This window comes from Lathamus discolor, chromosome 1 (assembly GCF_037157495.1).
Source record: "Lathamus discolor isolate bLatDis1 chromosome 1, bLatDis1.hap1, whole genome shotgun sequence".
Taxonomy (NCBI): domain Eukaryota; kingdom Metazoa; phylum Chordata; class Aves; order Psittaciformes; family Psittacidae; genus Lathamus; species Lathamus discolor.
Window position 1 is genome coordinate 146,063,528 of NC_088884.1, and position 22,102 is coordinate 146,085,629.

At 38.4% G+C, this 22,102-nt stretch overlaps 1 protein-coding gene across 1 annotated transcript in view; it reads left to right on the forward strand.

The window, feature by feature from the left end:
* The window catches only part of SEL1L3 (SEL1L family member 3), a 38,839-nt gene extending 19,602 nt beyond the window's left edge, over positions 1-19,237 (forward strand). Inside the window, exons 11-24 of the mRNA XM_065699534.1 lie at positions 606-785; positions 1,838-1,957; positions 2,763-2,903; positions 3,990-4,052; positions 6,180-6,356; positions 7,964-8,091; positions 8,737-8,820; positions 10,955-11,045; positions 11,146-11,230; positions 13,054-13,163; positions 14,441-14,568; positions 16,352-16,454; positions 16,549-16,621; positions 17,948-19,237. Coding sequence (XP_065555606.1) covers positions 606-785; positions 1,838-1,957; positions 2,763-2,903; positions 3,990-4,052; positions 6,180-6,356; positions 7,964-8,091; positions 8,737-8,820; positions 10,955-11,045; positions 11,146-11,230; positions 13,054-13,163; positions 14,441-14,568; positions 16,352-16,454; positions 16,549-16,621; positions 17,948-18,114 — 1,650 coding nt within the window. The 3' untranslated portion in view covers positions 18,115-19,237. The remainder of the gene's footprint in view (positions 1-605; positions 786-1,837; positions 1,958-2,762; positions 2,904-3,989; positions 4,053-6,179; positions 6,357-7,963; positions 8,092-8,736; positions 8,821-10,954; positions 11,046-11,145; positions 11,231-13,053; positions 13,164-14,440; positions 14,569-16,351; positions 16,455-16,548; positions 16,622-17,947) is intronic.
* Positions 19,238-22,102: the final 2,865 nt, after the last annotated feature.

Here is a 22,102-nt window from a genome sequence, read left to right on the forward strand (position 1 = left end):
TTTCTCCTTAGTAGCTGGTGCAGTGCTGTGTTTTTGACTTTCAGCCTGGGAACAGCGCTGATGGCACCAATGTTTTTAGTTGTTGCTATGTAATGTTTAGTCTGACCATGGGCTTTCTGAGTCTCATGCTTTGCCAGGGAGGAGGAGAAGCCGTGAGGAAGCAGAGGCAGGACACCTGACCCAAACTATACAAAGGGGTATTCCATACCACAGCACGTCATGTCCACTATATAAACTGGGGGCAGTTACCTGGAAGGGTGAGATCACTGCTCAGGTCAGGCTGGGTATCGGTAATTCCCCTTATCATTACTATTATTGGTGGTAGCAGTAGTGATTTGTGTTATACCTTAGTTACTGGACTGTTCTTATCTCAACCCCCGGGGGAGTTACTTCTTTCCATTCTCCTCCCCATTCCTCTGGGAGCGGGGGGAGGAAGAAGAGAGGGAGTGAGCGAGTGGCTTAAACTGCAACACTGTGTTTGCGTTGTATTGCTAGTCTATCAGCTACGGGTATGAACACTGTTCACTGTAAACCTCCACCAAAGTGCAAAACTTGTGAGATGTGCACTGAATTCACTCTTGTTTATGTCTATTGATTTTTGCCAGGGACTGCTGTATAGTTTGGTTGGAGCTCAGGGGAATGAGAGACTTGCTGTGATGAATCTTGGCTATAAACATTACCAAGGCATTAATAACTATCCACTTGATTTGGAGTTGTCATATGCTTATTACAGTAATATTGCAATAAAGACATCATTGGATCAACACACTATAAAAGGGGAACAGGTAAAAGAGTTAAAAGTGTCTGAGCTCATTTTCTGTGCAAATGACTTCATATATTATTTACATGGCCAGAATGTTTTTGCCTTGATTTACAAATACTAGCTCATCTCATTGATGTCCCTGCCTGTGGCAGGGGTGTTGCACTAAGTGATCTTTAAAGGTCCCTTCCAATCCAGACCATTCTATGATTCTGTGAGTGTTACAAAATCCTCCAAATTGTAAGTAGGTACCATTGCTCTGTTTCTTAGTAAGGGGGAAAACAAATCGAAGTTAGGCTCAAATCCTCTGAATTGGCCACAGGCCTGTCTTTCAGTAAAGTCTAAGTCTTGTTCTTGGGCTCTAATTCCTCACTTAGATTTTAATTATTAATATAATTGGATGTGTTTACTAAGCAACTGATCTGTGTCATTAGCCAAACATCATAAAGTTTGTGGAGAAGATGGAATTGTCCTCTCCATACTTACACTTTTGTATAATCTAATGGAAAGATTTAACTGTTAAATAGCTATCTGATGAGATAAAGTTACAGTAAAATGTTTTTAGAATGCTAAACAGGAGGCAACACAACTTATCAAAACCAGAGATATTTTTCTTACTAAAGCACAAAAAATCAGCAGACAGCACCTAGGTAAGAGTGCTGTAGGGCAGGTCTTCATCAAGCTTTCTGCCAGCTTCCTTTTTTATCTTTAAAGAGAGATTTCTATAGAAACTAAGAAGTCTTAAAAGGCTTAAAAGCATTTCTTTGCCATTATTAAGTGCATTTAAAACTACAAAGGTGTGGGGAAAGGGGGCTCAGTTGTTGATGCCTTGGCATATCTTTCCACTGTAGAGTAGACTTGCAAGTTTTGTGCTGTAACGAAACAGTAAATGGTTTTACACTGGGTGAAAGGATGGGTCTTAATGTGCTGGCCAGTAGAGGGGTGGTGAGAATTTTAAAACCCAGAATTGATCTCAAATTTTCAGGGATAAACAGGAAATAGGTAACCTTTTTTAGTGGCAGATGTATGAATTCATTGTGTAATCTTTTTTTTTTTTTCTGTTCACCTGCTCTTCAGGCATTTGTTGAAACGATAAGGCTGATGGATGATGAACTGCTAAAAGCTCAGACAAACGAAAATGGTGATGTCTTTATGTGGTTAAAACATGAAGCAACAAGAGGAAACGCAGCTGCACAGGTATGAAGTAATACATTTCCCTTTCTTCATTTTATACACACGTCATGTAAGTATATAGACTATGTAGGAAAGTTGTGGAGGAGAGCAGACAGGCATTTTCTCCTTCCACCCTGAATTGCTTCTTTTTATGAGCTTAAACTATTTCCCATGTTTCTCTCTGATAATATCCAGTAACCATGCAAAAAGCTGTAACAATCATAAAATAGTTAGGGTTGGAAAGGACTTTAAGATCATCCAGTTCCAACTCCACTGCCACGGGCAGAGAAACCTCACCCTAGACCATGTCACCCAAGGCTCTGTCCAGCCTGCTCTTGAACACTGCCAGTGATGGAGCACTTAACCACTTCTTTCAGCAGCCTGTTCGAGTGCCTCACCACCGATGATGCAAGGCAAAAGGGAATTATTGTCAAGACTTAGCAACCTCCTTCTCTGGTCGTTTTCACTGGCTTTGTATTTGACATGGTGCAGTTATTGCTGCTTAATCTGAGACCAGCAGCAATATGTTGTAATACTGAGCCATTACGTACATGAAGTCTGCCTCTGTCACTTACCTCTCTGCTTAAATCAAGCCAGACTTCCATGGTACTGACAGTTGTGAAGAATAACCTTGATGTAGATTTAATATCAGTACATTTCTCCACTGGGAAGCCCTATGAATATTCTTGATAACCAGTTGTTTTCAGACTGTTGAGGGTGTATACCTAGTTTCTTCACACATTTGCAGGCTTAAATGGATTTTACAAGTCTGATCCTACAATTCTATACTAGCATTTATAACATAAGAGTTTATGTTGTTTTCTTCTAGCAACGATTGGCTCAGATGCTTTTTTGGGGCCAACAAGGAGTGGCAAAGAATCCTGAAGCTGCAATAGAATGGTATGCAAAGGGTGCAATAGAAACAGAAGATCCAGTGTTAATATATGATTATGCCATTGTGTTATTTAAGGTAAGTCATGTTTCATAGTCTCACTTTAAAAAAATCATTCCTATGAGGTGGATGTTTTAAAGTTACATGTAGTGATTCATTGTGAGAGTGTATACAGATGCTTTTAGATTTGCTCTGAAAATCAATGGTTATGAAACTTGTATTGATTTTTATCCTGTATGCACAACATTTTTAAAAATGGCAAGTTTGAAGCAGTTATATCACTTTGTTCCTACCCAGATGCAGGATTAAAATACCACCTAAATTGTGGATCCTAAGTTTTCCTAATGGCTTGTCACCTAAAAATTCTAACCTGCTAGTGGGCATAGACCTTGGGGTAGAGATGTAGGTGAAAGTTTGATCCTTTCTCAGAGTGGCCTTTATTTAGACCTCTGTGACTTTTGGTTGTTCTGGTGTTGGGTTTTGGTTTTTTTTTTAGTAGGAATTAAATAGTCTTTGCATGCAGTTAGTTGTACCCTGCTAGAAGCAGTAGACAGCAGAGGCTAAACTCAGGCATAACTCCACCTGAGTGAGGTAAGTTGAATCAGCTAAGCAGCATCACCCCAAACACATTCACCAGTACTGCAGCTTAGAGATATTGGTGAAGAACCGTTAGGTCTTTGTCTCAATCTTTTGGCTGTAGAGGGCTTTTCCCTACCAAATGCTTGCTTAAGTTTTGCTTGTGTTAATTGTGAGCTCTCATAGCTATTAATTCCATGTCTGGAATTAATTTTTATGGGTATCATCAGAGTGACATCTATGTATTTCCTCTGGAGACACTGCCATCATTTTTCAGGGAAGATGAGAGCTGTTACTCATTGCCAAATTGTGAGCAATCTATGTACCTTGGAATGCTAATTATTCTTCCTTAGTTGCTGAAAGATCTATGATGTTATTTACCAATAAAAGTCAATTGGATCAACTGGTGAAATATTTTTTCCTAGACTGAATCATTGAGATTCTGAATAACACATAGTAAATAACAGTATACATTTGAAAATGCAGTTTCAATGTGTATATGTGAATTTTCACTAGCCAGTATTCTGTATTCGTGAATTTCTGTAAATTTTCTGTATTTATAAATTGTTTCACATATCCTTTTCGTAGGGCCAAGGTGTGAAAAAAAATACAAAACTTGCTTTGGAATTAATGAAGAAGGCAGCAGCCAAGGTAAAATGTAATAAATATTTTATTGTAAAAGTCCTATACCGGATGCTAATAATAGTGAACTCTGATTTATATAAAATGCCTGTGTATATAAAATGTCTATTTATATAAAAAGCCGAAATCTCCATGGGAGAAAAAAAATTCCCTCTACTTACATCTTTGGAATTTGATGATAGTTAAGTGACTTACAGAGTGAATAGTTGATCCAGGAGTATGTTTTTGCCTCATGTTCCTAAGCATTTTTTTCCAGACCGTACTGGGTATGTTTTTCACAGGGGTGCCTACCAGGACTTAAAATTTTGACATGGTGATCTCTTCGCAGCCAGGTAGAGAGAACTGGTGTCTTTGAATATCCATGGCAGCAGGCTTTGCTACAATTACAATGTCTTCAAGTTTTAAAGTGGATGAAAAGGAGTTAAGACTGAGGTCTGGATTGTATTTCCACAGTCTGCACTGAGTGATTATGCATTCCTTCAGCACAAGAGCTGAATGCAGAAGAATGGTGGCTTCCTGTCCAACCACCCTGGAGCTGTGGTGGTTTATGGCTATATGGCCAGTTCTCTCTGCTTAGAGTTAGAACCCCTCCAGAGAATGGTGATGACTGGAAAAAAACTGTATGTGCTCTCCCTGACCAGCTCTTCACTACTTCAGGGAGAAGACCTGGATGTCTCAAAGTGTTCTGTTTTTTGCATAGCAGGGGCACCACAGAGAGGAGCCTCAATCTGTTCAATGATCTAGTACAGTCTGATTACCCAAGCCATGATCTGGCCCTTAGTATAAAAATAAAAGAGCACCTAGACCTTGAATATCTTCCTAGCTTTGAGAAGCAGGACTAGTGAAATTACTGACAGTAACAATAGGGCTTCATTGCTGACCACCATCAGAAAAGAATTGTGCCTGTTCTATCATTCCTTTGAAACAGGAGAGACTACCTGTTCTACTGCCTGTTTGGATAAAGCTTGAGTAGATTGATTGGCTTTCACAGTGTTATCAAAATTCCCTTGTCTCAGGATCTGAGGAACAGATTCCAGGAAGCATCCTAGAGACAACAATTTCATTACTCTCCTTGAACCTAGTAACTTACGTTTTTGTGCTCTGGTGCAAATTTCCTATACAAAAATAACATCATAATTATTGAAAAGTTTAACTGCTTTTGCATTTTTTAATGGGTAAGTTAGTAACACGGTTTAAACCTGAAAGGAATAATTTTCCAGAAGGCCTTTGTAAGTGCCAGTAGTCTGCAATTCTTTCTATAGAGATTACATAAGGAGACTAGTGTAGAAGCCAGCAGTAGCAAGCAAATAACTCACATTTGCGCACAGAGATTTTTTTATGTAGTTTTTACCTTATATCACTGTTCTGGTTCTTGTTTGTTATTAAACATACATTATAAAATAGGAGTAAATAGCATATTTATGTCTATTGGTAGAGAGTAATTTGAACTGCTGGCAGACTTACAGCCACCATATGACCCACCAGTTTACGGAAGGAGACGGTGACTCATTGCAACCAAAATAAAATCTGTCCCAGGAAGACTTTCTCATCTTGATCCATAGTTATTGATGCAAAGATGCAACTTAGTAATAGCATGTAGGACTCTCTTAAGCAGACCTGGATGGTGTTGTTCAAATACATTTTGAAAACAGCATCACAAAGTTCTGTGTTCATTGCTTCCTAGTCATTCTCATGGAAATAGTCTAGTTTAAAAGCAGGGATTTTTGATTGCTAATCCTGTCAGCCAGGTTCTAAGAGTTCACAAGAGCAGATGTCCTGGCATGGTTTTGTAGAGAAAACAGGTTAAAAGTTCACGATTTTTTCTTGTCAGCAAGTACAAATCTGGCTGCAGACACAGCTGAGACTCTGTAGAATGAGACAACACTGGAGCACTGGAGTCATATTCCTTGCTCTTAGTATGAGGCCACAAGGAAGAATAAAGTGAAAAAAAAGCCAGTGAACCTTTGTATCTCTTAATCCCAGATCAGCGTAATTTTGGCTGTATCCTTGTGCATCCAGGCATCTAGAATTTAGGCAAGGTCACAAGAGCACACAAAGTTGAGCAGCAGGTTGGAATTGCAAAATGACCCAAAGTAGAATCAAATGTGTGACCTGACACCGCTCTTCTTCCCTAAGGGCTTGCCCCAGGCAGTGAATGGATTGGGATGGTATTACCACAATTTTAAAAGAGACTACAGAAAAGCAGCTGAACACTGGTTAGTTGCTGAAGAATTGGGAAATCCAGATGCATCATACAACCTTGGAGTCCTTTATTTAGATGGAATTTACCCTGGAGTACCTGGTAGAAATCAAGTAAGTAAATATTTAACAGTACCACTACCATGTTAGGACCCCGTTTAGAATTTTTTTGCTTTGCTATTGAGACTGCTGTGTTCGCTCTGAGTTGGATTTTGATACCTTTTATCACAAACCAGGTTGTTACTGGGGAATTCAGTCATATTGCTTAGAGAGACATGTTACACAAATATTTTGGTCATACTTAAGGGTGTATTTGTGTTCCTTAATTTAGAAACAAAGCAGGCACAGGTTTAACTCTGGGGACTGCCTCTGCTTTCCTCCTTCCAATGACAACACCAGGATAGTGCATGCTCTCACATTATGTGATGTTTTTGTGTTCTCTCAGTTTTAGATTGGAAAGTGTATAGGCTGAAGTTGCTTTCCACAATAGATGAAAGCAGCAGAACCTTGTTCCTGAACTTGTGAACAGCTATGCTACGTTTGTATTGCTTCTGTGAACCTCAGAACTGCAGTGAAAGTCCTTCAAGCCAGACTTGCAGATGTAACTATTTAATACTGTCCTGAGAGACTGCAGTATTTTGGTTTGTCATTCTGTGACACAGCCCATTTATTAAATTTTCTCACTCACATGCAAAATTAATTTTCCTCTAATAAGAAGGGTCTACTTAGGTTGTATTTCTTTTAACCAGCTAGGTAGTTTACAACCAACAGCACAAACATAATGAGTAAGGCTGTAATAGATGCAAGTAGACCTTGTACTTGGAACTAAAAGATGTTTCCAGTATGGCCTGTGAGTTCTGAGATCTGGATATACTCCAGACTGAGCATTTCTGCTGCCTGCCAACAGCAGCAGTGCTTGCCAGTGTGTGCATTTGGCAAACACATTTTCCTTCCCCAAGGACAAAAATACCTATTTCAGAGTTGGCTGGTTGTAAGCGTACACCTAAAGTGCCCTGGATTCTTTATTCACCAAAGCCATAAGCAAGGAGAAGTACATTGTTATGGCTGTGATGGATACTCTGAAGTCCATGCTTACTCACAAAAACCCCATATATCGATTGTTAAAAGTCTCCTGAAATAAATTATTTAAGGCTGTATGCTGCTTCGGTTTATATTACAGATTACTGTTCGTGAGGGTAAAACATGGAGAGTCACATAGCCCACCTACTTCTGCAGCTCTGGCCCTGCCTACTCAGCTTGTGTTACCTTCTATGAACCAGTTTCAGAGGCTTGAGCACTGTGTGCCCTGCTAGTCATACTGAGCATAGCTGCTGCCTCCCAGCCTTCACTTAGGCATGAGGTCCTGTTCTCCAGGATCCCTTATTAACCTCCCCACTAGTGAATAGCTAATTTTACTTTTGTCAGTGCACACAAGACTTGTATGCTGCCAGGTGTTGGTTAACGTATTTAGACACTTTTCTATTTGATATTCGATATATTACCAGAATTTATGATTTTAAAAACGTTCTTGAGCCTCAGTTATTAAAAAGCTAGAAAAAAAAGGGGTCTATTTCGTCTAAGTATGTTAAAAGTAGTTAAACTGGCTTGCACTCATTATCCAATTGCCTCTTCTAATTAATTTCATTAAATGAGTCCCAAGAAATGAAACTCAATAAACATTAATAATGCAGAGTTGCTAATTGTGTCTTGTTTCTTCACAGACAGTTGCTGCACACTATTTCTATAAAGCCGCCCAAGGAGGACATATAGAAGGGACTTTACGATGCTCTCTGTATTACATCACAGGAAATATGGAAGACTTTCCTAGAGATCCAGAAAAAGCTGTAATGTAAGGAATGAAGCCGTTTGTTAAATGAGAATATATTTCTGGTGGGATTATTTTGGTTATTGATGATTTTTAAGTTCGTAGTCTAAATGTCTTATACTCCATGATGCTTACCCCCTCGACAAAAGGCTCTTCGGTAGTAAAGTTTGATCCACATGAATATGTGTATTACTTAAATCACCAGGGATTTTGAGAAATGCTGAGTACTTCCAGTTACTGTCTTTTACCAGAACAACTCTGAGAGGTTGTATCTAACAAAGCTATGCTTATTTGATTTTCAAGAAATACCAGGCTAATGATGTGGTAGAACTGGCGTTTTGCATCAAGAAAAAGGCAGGTAGTTAGTTATAGCACTTGCTGAGTTAGGTTTGTTTTCTTAAAAAAAAAAAAATTAAATTTAATATTGCCAAGGAAAAAAACCCATAGGATGTCTCTGGTATCCTCGTGGAGATGAATGAACAAAATGTTCTCAGTTCAGTCAGCAGTTGCAAGATTGATGGAGCAATTACTGTGAAATCCCATAGTTTGTCTTATGGAAGAAGTCAGAAGGTGATCCTATGTCCTTTTGTGTTCATTGAGTCAGTGTGAGTTGGAATAACATTACTGGAGCACAGCTGTTCATTTTTTGTTGTTTGTTCTTTTCTATAGCTGGGCAAAACACATTGCAGAGAAAAATGGCTACTTAGGTCATGTCATCAGAAAAGCTCTCAATGCTTATCTGGAACTTTCATGGTATGTTTGCTGTTCTCTTCAAGTTCATTTTCTATTTTCACTTTATAGCATGATAAAATAATTGACATTGGGCCATTACCTCAAAGAAAAGCACAAATAGCAGCACCACTGAAATCAGTAGCAAAACACTCATTAACATAAAAGGAAGGGGGAGTGACCCAAAGCATAATTCAACAGTTCTTTCAGAATCAAGTGAAAAAGAGGGAGTTTGTAGAGGAAAATAGTGTATCTGCTGCCTGTGATTTTCATCCCATAGTACTATAGCATGTAATGTGCACTGGATTAGCCAGAGGAGCACCTTTCACTTTTAACATTCCTTCTGTTCCAAAAAACGTGTTTTGCTTTCTCCCTTCTGTCTAATACTATGTCGTGAATACTCAGGCTGCTGGACTGTGTTTGTTGTTTTTTTGTATATGGTTAATACTATCTTCTCTGTAAAGTATAGTAGGAGGCTGCAGTATCCAGTCAGCCAACAAAGAGGTTTCAAAGTAGCTTCCAGGTTAATGCTCCATTTTTGCAGTGACCTGTAGGCATGAGTATGAGATGCTGTATATGCAGGCATCAGACTGTCATACATGATTAAGACAATGGCTTGTTTAGTCCTGCAGCCTTCCCTTGTTAGTACTTAATTAGTGCTTCAAGCTTAGGAGGTCTACAAGAAACTATCAGTGGATTGTTCTGGAGTAACTGAGACTTGACCTCACTTTTTAAGAGTGAACAACTCTCTTGTAATATTTTTGTAGCATGTTCTGATGTACCGCATACAGTCCCATTAAAGTTCTGTGCATGTGACAGGGCATTAAGATCCCAGAACATCTGGTCCTTGTAGATAGGAGTAAAAATCTGCTGGAGTCACACTTGAGATGCCAGTGATCAGGAGTGTATGGGTACTTACTTACAGATACTGGTCCTAGTCATCTCTAGTTATAGGAGTATGTTCATGTTGAAAACTTTAGTTTTCAACTAGTTATAGGAGTATGTTCATGTTGAAAACTTTGGTCCTGAATGTTTCTTCATATATCTTGCATACATGTAAATCATTACACTGCCAAGCAGACCAAACAAGGTGTTCCTGGGTTGTTGGTGTCAGCAGCCATGTGTTCTACATACCTGTTAGTCATGGTGGTTTGATTCTCAGTGGCTGATTTAAAGGCCTTAAATGTACAAATTTTTCTGAATTGCCCTTTGAGACTTAGGGATCAGAACAACTGACTTCCCAGCTTAGATATCCTGGATTTGTTCTGTGCTGCCAGGGTACACAGCAAGTACAAGGAATAATTTGTAATCTTTCAGAAGCAGCTGGGGAGCAGGAGTTTACACCTGCTAGTTCTGTAACTGCTTGTGCAATTTCATGTGAAATTTCTTTGCTTAAGCACCTCTTGAAATCAAATGTGTATTTAACCGTATTTGCTTCCAGTTTGTGGAGAGAATCACTCGAAGCATGACCCTTTAATAGGAAGTTTTGGTAGGAAAAAAGCTCACCAACTGGTTTGTTGGTTTTTGTTTTTTTATCTTGTAATCTTAAAGACTTCCTCTTAACTTTGGATGTTTAGTCTCCGTAATACTGAGTAGGTACAGGACAGAATGTTAGAGATGCTCTCTGGAGCGCACGTGAGCAGTGGTGTACCACTGTACTGCAATAATGAATTGCTATACTGCAAATGCAGAATTAGCTTTTATTACTTGCTTTACAGTAATAGAAAGAAAACGGAAAAGAATATCAAAGTAGTTGGATGCGTGATTGACATATGTATGCATCTAAGTTAATTATGTATTTTTTTTAGTGGAGGAGGGAAGAGTCTTTTAAGAATATTTTATCTGAAATATTTAAATAGGTAATTGGCCTTTAATATCAATTCAACTTTATCATCAGTCTTGCACTTACTCTAAGTGCCCATTGGAGCCAATCCAGCCTCAATGCAAGAGAGAAACCTGCAAATCCTGGAGATCCAGCATGGTTTGTTACACCAAGCATTGCCAGTAGGTGTAGCTGTTGCATGGGCTTGTCAGCCTCCTTGTTTTGAAACTTTATACCAAAATTTTGCTCTTAGGTGATTTTTATCAATTTAATGGGGATTATTTAACTAAAATATTTTTGTTAAGTTTTTCACTAATTTATTTCATCTACCGTTAGGCATGAAGCGTTGCTGCATTATATTTTAGCAGCTGAAACTGGGATTGAAGTGTCACAGTCCAATTTAGCACACATCTGTGAAGAAAGACCAGTAAGTAAATGTCTTCACAACTAAAAGGAACACTTCTCAATGCTAATGTGATTCTAATTTCTTATCTGTGATATGAATGGATCAATTACTTTCTTTCCAGGACCTAGCAAGGAAATACCTAGCAACTGATTGTGTTTGGAGATACTACAATTTCTCTGTTTCTCAAGTCAATGCACCATCATTTGGTATGTATAAGGAATTCTTTCTGAATTTTAATTTTACCTTTTGTTTGTTTGCTTGTTATCATTTCTGTGTGAGTGAGCAAGCCAAGGGAAGAGTAATCTCCACTTATCATACATTTCCTTTTTAGTGTTTTGATAGGAATATCAGGTATAAGTATTCCAAGTATTGGGTTTCCACACAGGTTTTCTGAGAGTTTACTTTATATGGCATAAAATTGATAAAATATGAATAAAAAGACATAATAAAAAGCCAAGCCCTGAGAACGGGCTGAATATTGAGGAGCCTGAGCAATTGACTCAAGGTTTAAGAAAAAGGCAGACTTTACAAGCTCATGCTGTTTAGTTTATCAAAGGCAAAATCCAAAAGCAAATATACTTCCATATCATAATTGAGTCATGAGAAACTAATGAAGGCTAAAGTACCCCTTATCTAATTTATTATGAGTTTTTCTGTTAAGGTACAGGGTTTATCAGCATTGGCACAGCTTGTTTTGGGGAACTGAAGGATTCTCTGTTTTTTTAAAAAACAAGTTTTAAGTGTTTTGTAAAAAAGCACATGAAAAATAGAGTGTAAAAATAATTCAGGCTGCTAATTTAAGTACACAGCAGTGCAGAGACTGAATATCACACTGATACAGCCTGAAACCACAGGAGTTGGCAAACCCTATTAGCATTTGTGAACTTTGGCTGACCTTTTAGCAAATCCAATGGTACAATATTAGAGGAGCTTCTGAAGTTCAGACTCATGGGGTGAGACTGATTCGAAAACTTGCTGGGTTCAACAAGGGTAGAATTTTATTACTTTATCTCTTCCTCAGATGAGTAATATAAGGGGAATTTTATATGTCACTCCTCTCTGCAGTAGCGGAGGATCAAATCCCCAGTGCAGGGCCTGGGATAGAGAGTCTAACCCTGGCAGAATTCATTTCCAGGCCTACTTTATCACTGCAGCTCTTTAGGCCAGGGCTGAAATGGTGCAGTTGTTGGTATGGTGGAGGGGAGCTCTCTTCTTGATGATTCACCAGTGTTCATGGCCTTCCATTCTGCCTCTGCTGTTGGGTCAGTGACCAACTTGCTTCCTGGAAGAGCTGTGATATAGTCCACTGTAAAAACAAATGGGACTTCTAAATACACAAGGCAAGGTATAAAAATGTTTCAAACCATTTGGGGGATGCTTAGGTCAGACAAGCATCCCCATGATCATGGGGGGATCATTTTAAACCCTTTAGCCTAGATTAGTGCAGTGTCATGCTTTCTCTTGTCTGGCTCAATGCCCACCCTGTTGGAGCATTAATTACTGTACAGTATCACAGAGAGATGTTTGTAAAATATTTTCTGGGCACTGCTTCCTTCTAGACCAGGATAATTCTATACCTACTGTTGTCCTGAGTTGGGTTGGGTTTGAAACTAACAAAATCATTAGCAGAGTTCCATAATTTGGGGGATTGGTTCAGCCACCATAGTGACAGGTACAGAACAAACACTCAAGACAGCATGTTTTTAAGTCTCATCAAGTTAGTAGGGCTAACCTGAATAAGGCTACAGGTTGCCCAAAGACAGATTCAGCAAGTGAAGAAGAAATGTAGTATAAAGTCTCTAAGTCTCAGTTTTTGTGAAAATAGCAGTATCATTCATTCATTAAAGAGAAATCGTGAGAAGTTTCACCCAGGAACAAATATTTTCAGTGGTCAGGCTGGTGTGAAGTAGCCACAGAGACAACTAGACAGAAAGACTAGAATTACTCTTACCTTCTCCATCACATTAATAGTTGGTTAATCCTATTTCCACAACTACACTCAATGATCTGCTACTGGTTTCTTCAACAGCTTATTTGAAGATGGGTGATTTCTACTACTACGGTTACCAGAACCAGTCTAAAGATCTCGAGCTCTCAATGCGGATGTATGCACAAGCTGCACTAGAGGGAGATTCACAGGTGGGTCTGCAGTCATAATGTGCTTATAATACATCAGAGCTTAGAACAATAGAGCATTTATCTGAGACTGCTTATTCTGCTTGGCTACATCTGCACTGAAGAAGCCTGCTAGAATAAGTTATTACTATTTCAGAATACTATGCGAGTCAGTGATTGCTGTTTCATGATAACAGAAAGTAAACCTACCATAGATGGACAGTCACAGAATTTGGCCAGTTTGAAAGCTAGAAGTTAATGGCTCAATTGAGTGCTGTCTTACCTTGGCACTATTGATTCTGTTGTGACCTTGATATTTTTGCTGCTGCAAAGAGGAACAATTAATAGACTGCTGAGTTATGTTCCAGTCCTATCCTCTGCTATTTTAGGATGCAAACAAGAAGACTGGCCTCTTTCCCTTGGTATACTCTGTGAATCCTAGGGTGAATTTTGTTCGCTCCACCAACAAAAGCTTCATCTAAAAATGCTTTGTAATTCAAAGATACACCCATAGCATGTTGCCAAACACATGCAGTGTTTCAACTCTGCATTTCCTGCCCTCAGATCTTCCTGAAGTGTCCTGGGTGCAATATTCTGTTCTCACCGTCCCTGTGAAGATGTCCTCAGACAGTATCTTGTATGTTAATTTATTAGAGGTAGCATAGTTGGATTCTGTTTTGAGGATAACATTACTGTTAAACTAGCAAAGGAAAGAAGAGAGGTGCCTGAACTTTTAAAGTATGAAAACTAAAGTGATGGGGAATTTTGTAATCCTTCTCATGTACTCACCCTCATGGTTCCAAGAGACATAGAGGTGCCTAAGACTTGTCCAAGCAAGCAAAACTGCAAGATTAAGGACTTAGATTGTCTGGAGAAAATTTCTGCTCTCAATGTCACTATTCAGGTTGCTGTTGATCTATAGAGCTAGGTGGACAGGAATGAAACAGGAATCCATTTCTACTTTCAGTCTGTATTTCCCTAGTAGATAAAAGGTTAGAGTTTGATATGGTGGCTGCATTTAAAGAATAATTAAAATAAGAAAGCTCAGATCTTTTTCCAGATGACTTCTAAGAAAACAGTGTCACAACAAATGAATGCTAATTATTTTGCATTTTCAGTATTTACCTGGGTTATGGTTAGGAGAGGAGGCTTTCATAATTACTCAGTGAAGATCACATTAGACTAAATGAGTTTATAGAAGGCAGTTACAATTATTTAGATACTTGATGCTTACAGTAGGCCTTAAATATATATATGAAAATTTAATGGTTAAGAAGTGTGTGTGATTTTTTTATTGTTAGGGTTTCTTTAATTTGGCCCTGGTCATAGAAGAGGGCAACTCCATACCTTCTTACATTCTGGATCACTTGGAAATTGATCGGGCATTGCATTCTAGTAGTATGTCACTTCTTCAGGAACTTTATTACAGGTGAGTCTTTTTTCCCTTTAATCAGCATCTTCTGGTTTTCCACGTGAGTAGCATTTACTATGGAGAACAGCAACTCCTGTAATTATTAACTTTGTTCACTTGTTTGATTTAAGGCAGGTTAAGGTCAACATGCTTGAAATGTTTAAATTACCAAAATATTTCAGTTTATGCCTGTTAAAGAGACCAGATTATATGTGATTACCTGAAATAGCAGGCACTGGATATAATGATCCAGGAGGTCTTTTCCAATGTATTTAATATACAATATTACATATATATTTAAGTTCCTTAGTTAAGCACTGACAATTTGTATACAGTCCAAAACAATCTTGTAATGCTAAATAGAGCATAATTTCATACAGATCTTACAAATACATAACTGGGATAACAGCAGTCCTTCATATTTATTCTGCAAAGACATTCCAGCCTGCACAGATGTTGTGGCACAGAATATTAGATAGGGAAGAAGGTTCCCATTCTGCTGCCTGAACTGCACATGCCAGCACTGTTCATGCACAAATCACCTAGAGACCTCTGGTTCCAGCACAGAACTTAACTTAGGTTTCATTTACCTGGGAAGAGCAGCATGTGTTGGAAAAAAAGTGGAAATGGGACACTTACACAGTATTTGGTAGATTTGTGGAATTGCCTCTCAGATATTTAAATAAGGAGAAGCTGAAGGTGAGGCTGTGAACCAGACTAAGTGGTTATCTTCTGTTTTGCTACAGAGTGGTGTGTGATCAGAAAAAAAGTGGACATGATATCAGCATCAAAATGTCATTTGTTGATTCCCCACCAACCCACTGAAATTGTTCTTCACTGCAGTTAGCATGAACTTGTACCCTAAATGACCTCCACTGCACATGAAATTACGAGTCTGATAATTAGGGCTTCTGGACCAGCTGGCCCATCTGGGATTGTAAGCTTGAACCTCAATTCTGCTGTTACTTGGGCTCAATCCATCTGCTTTGCAGTGAGAGTAATTCCAGAGTGAACAGTGCTGTGGGCTTTTCCCATCTTCATACACTTTTGTCCAGAAGGGCACATTTAAAAAAAAATTATATATAAAAATATGTAACACAGAATTTTACATTAATATATATAAATTTGATATGTATTTTATATACAAATTTTTATATGAAAAAATTTATGTGTCTATATGCACACCTCACCCCTCCCTCCTCAGCTTGGTTAAAAAATTCAATTGTAGCTTAAAATAGGTGCCTGTGATTTAGCTGTCTAAACACCCTTAGTAGGCAAAGTCGTAATTGATAGAACTGAGAAGGCTGCTCACTCAGCTCACCCCACAACAGACACCTCTTAGCTGGTCAGCTAAAGTGCTCTTTGAGCTCTGACTGCATTGTGCAGCACTCTGTTGTCTCTGAAGGGGGTTTAGACACCATGGTCCTGCATAGGCAACTAAATTTTGTACATCTAATCCTAAATTAAGTCCTACTGCTGTTGTCTCATATTAGTTACAGCTAATACTACATATTAGATACAGCCTTGTACTGTGGCTGCTTGACAAGGGTACCCTGAATGCTTAGACCCATTGTAGGCTAACAAGAAAATAAAAAGTACACTCCTAGGGTAAGGTACTCTGTGCTCAATGAGTTTCATCTGGTGTATCTATAAATTTTTACTTCACCATCTGTGAGACAGTGATGATCATATCTGCTTGTTTTCCTGGGTTACTGAGGTTTGCTGCAAACCCACTGAGGATTCCCAGCTGACTAGTGCCATTGTAAAGGACTAATTGGTTGTTTCAATCTTCTTCTCGTAGGTGCTGGAATAATAGTAACCAAGAATCAATTAGTCCATGCTCATTAGCGTTGCTTTATTTTTACATGAGAGTTTTCTGGAACAATATTTTACAATCTACTCTGGTATGTATTGCTCCTTTGGTACATGCAGAGTTCAGTTGGAGCAGTACCTTGGCTTTACACTGCTGTAATCATGTTTTTAATCTCACTGTCACAGATCTACTTCATGGGAACCTTTCTTTTATCAATTCTGGTTGCATTTGCAGTGCAGTATTTTCAGTCTTTATCTGGTAAGTATTTTAAGTTTATGTCATAGTAAAACTGAAGAAAGAGGAGTTATCTTTGTATTTCAATAAAATCTTTAAAATAAAAGGAGATGTTCTAGATTTGGTAGAGGTACCTCTGAACAGCAACTTCTGACACACAAATCATCTTTTAATTACTGAAAAGGGGTGGATGAGGCAAGACACAGGTTTAAAGCTGTTGCTTTCTTGAGAATGTCCCTTGGTAAAGGAGACTTAATAAAAGCATTAACTGCAAGAGATTGTGACTGTAAATAAGAAATTATTTCCCATGTCCCAGCATGCAGTATCATTAGCATCATTACATGACTGATTTCATGTACTGTCTCTGTGATATGCAATGAGACTGTGTTCCCTATTTCATAAACTCTATCCATTCAGATACAAGGTGGGAGGAAAAAGCAAGGTACGGAGAGCTGATAAATTAGAGTAACTTAGGAAGAGGCAGTTCAGCCTCTTCAGGTCAGTGACAGAATCAGTAAATACGTTCAGTCAGCTCCTGCAGACTCCTCCTGTCCTAAAATAGAAAGTTTTGCTGTATACTGTTTTTTTTTTCTGATGGGACAAAGAATATTACGGGCTAGAAAGCCAAATGCCAGGCTTCAGTCTATTAAAACTCCAATTATTTTGTTTTACCGTATTGAAGGAGATATCAGAAACAGAACTACATTGCTCAGGAAAGGAGGAAAAACCTCTACCATCCCATACAAAAATAACTAGTCATCATTTAAAAAGCACTACCAGCTTCAACCAAGTGTTTCACTTCAGATTGCAAGAGAGGACCTTGATGGGGATGTTGTGAAAAGAGTATTTCCAGTTATGGAAATAATTTCTTCCACTAAATGCATTTTCTTAAGTCCAGGAGGCAGTTTAAGGTTATTCAGAAAATACTACTTTCTGACATATTTCCGTAATAAAATACAGAAAAAGTTACTTTCCACGCTGACAACCTACACCTGTAGGGAATAGCATTTAAAATAACCCCCAAAACAAAAAAACATTAAATGTAAAAAGATTATTTGAATTCTGTAATTCCTAGGTAGCACATAAGATATGTAGCTGTGAATAATATGTTGACTAATTATGAAACCCTGCTTTCTTTTCTTACCAGCTATAATTTATAGAAGTTGGGAATCATACTACATATATACAAAGTATACAGTTAAAGTTTCAGTTATTCTTCCTTCAATATTTCCTAACCCTTGCGTATTATCCTTATATGTGATTTTTATATACACATTTAAATATTTATAAATATACTTCCTAGATGCAATGGGGTCTGTTTTAATAATTTCTTTCGATGTTTTTCCAAAGCCCATAATTCTCCTGGAGCAAGAGCAGAACCATCGTCAGATGAACTTTCTTCCTCAGGGAGTAGCAATGAGGATGCTACCAGACTCATACAGCAAGATGAATCTACATTTTCAAATGATTTAGCACAGCCGGAGTCAAACCCTCAGAATCCTCTTGTTACAAGCTGAAGTGTAGTTTTCTTAAGGTTGGTGTCCCATTGGGAAGATGTGATGTGAACAACTACAAATCTAAAAACTGGCAACCAACCCTATTAGTGGCATTAATAATGCAGTCCAACAGTTAAAATTGTGGGGAAATTCACTGATATGATTTCTCCACTATAGAGGAAAACCATCCCTATAATTTAACACTCCAAACAGATAATGCAATTATTTCTGTCCCCAATACATGATCATACTGTATTTCATTGAAGGATTTGAAGAAAGCTTGCAAAGTCTTTGCCTAATCGAAGAATGAGCAAACTTCCCACCAATTTTGATGATGAAGAAATTTTACTCGCATATCTAATGGCTTATGAAATTGGCTTTTTTAAGTGTATTATGCTAGTGAAGTTAAAGATTTTTCGAAGTTGGAAGCATGAAAATCACATAAAAGTGAAACCTGGCCACCAACACTTTCAAAGTGCTGTGGCACACCAGCCAAGGCTTCGGTACATGCAGTGATAACAATTCGGATTTTGGCATTTTATATTCCATCTCAACTCTTTGATGGGAAATAATGTTTTATTTTGGAAGAAAAACACCAGCGAGATTTGCAATATGATCATAACACAGGAGTTTTGCTGGCTGAGCCTTAGGCAAAGTTTCATGAGTTTCAGCAGTTCCCTGGTCAACAAAACACTTTCTGGCCCTGCCAAGAGCCACTGATGAGACAAAGTAACTTCCCTAATGAATAAATAGAAAAATATTTAAGTGTGAACAGGTGACACCTCACAAAGTGAGTAAACAGTTTATTTTTGGATTCTTCCATAGATAACATTGGCAAGGATTTATTTCATGTTTTGCAGTAACTCTTAAAAACACCTATTTAAGTGACAGTTTATTTGGTAAAGTTTAGATGGGATATATAGGTAACAAGTACAGAGTGCAAATGCCTTCTGTCTCATTTAAAATTGTCTATTAAGTGGCTGTAGGAAAGGCCTGACCTTTAAAGCAGGTATGCCTGCACCTCTGCAAAATGATGTAGATCACAGGTTATAAATTGCACCAATCTATGCATTACTGAGGGTTAAATCCACTCTTCTTGCACTACATTATTTGCTCTTGTAAATAAAAATATTTTTCTAATTCAGCTTGTATGTGGAGGGTTTTTTTGAAGCACCTCTCAGATGAGATAGCATCTTGCTGTTGCATATTCTCAAGAACAGTATTTAGGTGTCTGTTTTCCTGACTTCAAATGGGACGATCAACTCTTGCTTTTTTTGAAGAATGCAGCATTCTTACAGACCTGGAAGAGTTTTTGTTGGTTTTCAAGCAAGACATAGGAGTTTTCAGTAAGAAAGGAATGGGTTAAAAGGAAAAAGCCTCCAAACAGCACAAGGGATTAATATATGCATATACGCATACACACATCAAGGTATGTTTCATTTCCAGAAAAGTGGTAACTCAGGTGTGTGCTTTTCATGTATAACCAATTATTTGGAAGTGTTACAAAGGAGTTTCGCTTGTACATACTAAACTGTTGTTGGCTTTCAAAGGTTATATGTTGTGCTTTTGATATCTACTGCAAATGGCTCACCATCATTTTTGAGTCTGAGTTGCAAAACCTTGTGCAACTAAACTTGATTCAAAATTCCTTAACACAAATATATGGCTATTTCATACTTCTCTCACCTGATAAAGGACAGCTGTGCATTTATACGAGAACACGCAGGTTTAGATGGTGAGCCCAGATGTTTTGAAGAAAGTCAAGTGTAGGCTTTGCAGGCAAATAGACAATTGTCACAGCATCATGATGCTGGCAGTTAGATGGTCACAAAAAAAACTATTTGTATATTCGTGTCACAAATATTGCTTGCAGTAAGCTACATGTGCAAGATGTATTTTACTATATATGTTGTATGTAGGTAGCGAAATTGAAGCTTCTAGTGAAATACTAATCACATGGGAGTTTATCGGTGGTGGTATGATCACAACCGATGTGTTGAAATCCTAAAGCAACAGTGATTTAGGTTGAGCACACATGGGTCAGAGTTAAGTGTTAACAGTCAGGCTGACTGCATTTTCCTCTCCAAAGTAAGCCCACATTCTCAACTTTGGTAATGAACTAATTTGAGGAGGTTTGCCAGAAACATGATTTCACATCTGTATTTCAGAAGACAATTGCTGAAGCTGCAATGCATTTCTTGATGCCAGCAGTTAATAGTTAGGTCTTTGTTTATTGTTATCTATTGCATCAGAAGTTCTGCCAAAGTATGTTAAGATGAGCAACTCTTCACAATAAAATGGTGGCAATACTTAAGGCTGAAGTAATAATAGTTAAATTATTATCCTTCACTTCTTATAAGATCTAGGGTGCTATTATTTGACAGCCTAGAGAATCAAACAGTTCCCAGAAAGAAGATGGTTAATTAAGCAAAGCAGCTACGTAATTCTACTACATCCACAAGGAAGGAGAAATAAGAAGGGGACAATATAGGGGGGGAAGAGGGGAAGATTATCAGTAGTTATTTTTGTAAATTGAAACAAGGCCACTGAAGCTCATAGTTTCTTCAGCCCATGGTGAGAAGTCAGGACAGGAGTGAGGAAATAATAAATCACAAGTAGAAAGCTAAAATGCTGCTTGTTCCTACACATTTCTTAGAAGCCTAGCTGTCTGAACAACACGGGCAGTGCTTAAGGTAGTGTAAGTGATGGCCATTTTTCTCTTTCTCCCTTGATTCAGCTCAGAATCATCTTCAGCAAATGAATTAGAGACAGCAAAGAATTTCTGAGTGGTTGTTTACACGATAGGCACCCAATTACCTAAAATTAGAATCATAGAATTATTAGGGTTGGAAAGGACCTCAAGATCATCTACTTCCAACCTCCTGTCATAGGCAAGGGCACTACACCATGTTGCCTAAGGCTCTGTCCAGCCTGGCCTTGAACACTGCCAGGGGTGGAGCATTCACCATGTTTTTGGCCAACCTGTTCCAGTGCTTCACCACCCTTACAGTAAAGAACTTCTTCATTATATCTAACCTGAACTTCATCTGTTTAAGTTTAAACCCATTACCTGTTGTCCTATTGCTACAGTCCCTGATGAAGAGTCCCTCTCCAGCATCCTAGTCATTAACTCCAGCCCAGTAAGTGGATGTGTGTTACAGGAAGTGACGAGGGAGCGAAGTTATTACATACAGTGTAATGTATGCACTGAGTGAGTGAGAATTAGATACCAACTACAGATTGGGAAGGGGAGGTAGGTGAAGGTAAGCTTAAAGAAAGGTGGTGTTGGGTAGTCCTGGGTGGTTAAAGACTTTACGGTTACACAGTAGGCGATTCAAACCGGTTCGCAGAATTTGCAGCTATGCCAAAAAGTTTGTTCAGCTTTGAATTACATAGCAGGGTAACAGCAGGACAGACCAGAACATGGGCATCCTTACATGGGTGACTTTGTGACCACTGTCCAGTGCGGCTTTCCAGTCCATATAGTGGTGAACATTACATCCCAATATACCAGCATGAGTGTGTGCTTAAAGTTGTATATTAATACCTTGCAATAGGAATTTTATTCAGCAATAAAGGAACAAATATGTGGAAATTAGTCCTGACATACTGATTGTATAAGTGTACCCTGTGTTGGGACTTCTGTATTCCCATTTGAGCTGCTAGGAAAGCATAGATGGTCTTTAAAAGCATGTGGGAAGCATGGATTATCTGTGAAGAGATTTGTTTTATAGCAGATTCTTGTCTGTGTAAGCTATCCCCATTGACTAATGGACTCTGACATTTAACACTGGTTGACTGTTGACCCTTATCCTAGATGAAATGAAGCACAAAGGTACGAAACAGATAGAATAAGCTTTGGTTGAGGAATTCCACCCACACACCCTCTCCTCCCTCCCATAAATGCACCAAGTGCATTGAAAGACTGGGATGTACAAAGAGAACAGAGTTGAATGAAAGAGCTGGATTTTTTTAAAAAGAAGGCCAATTATAAGGAAAGACAAGGGGA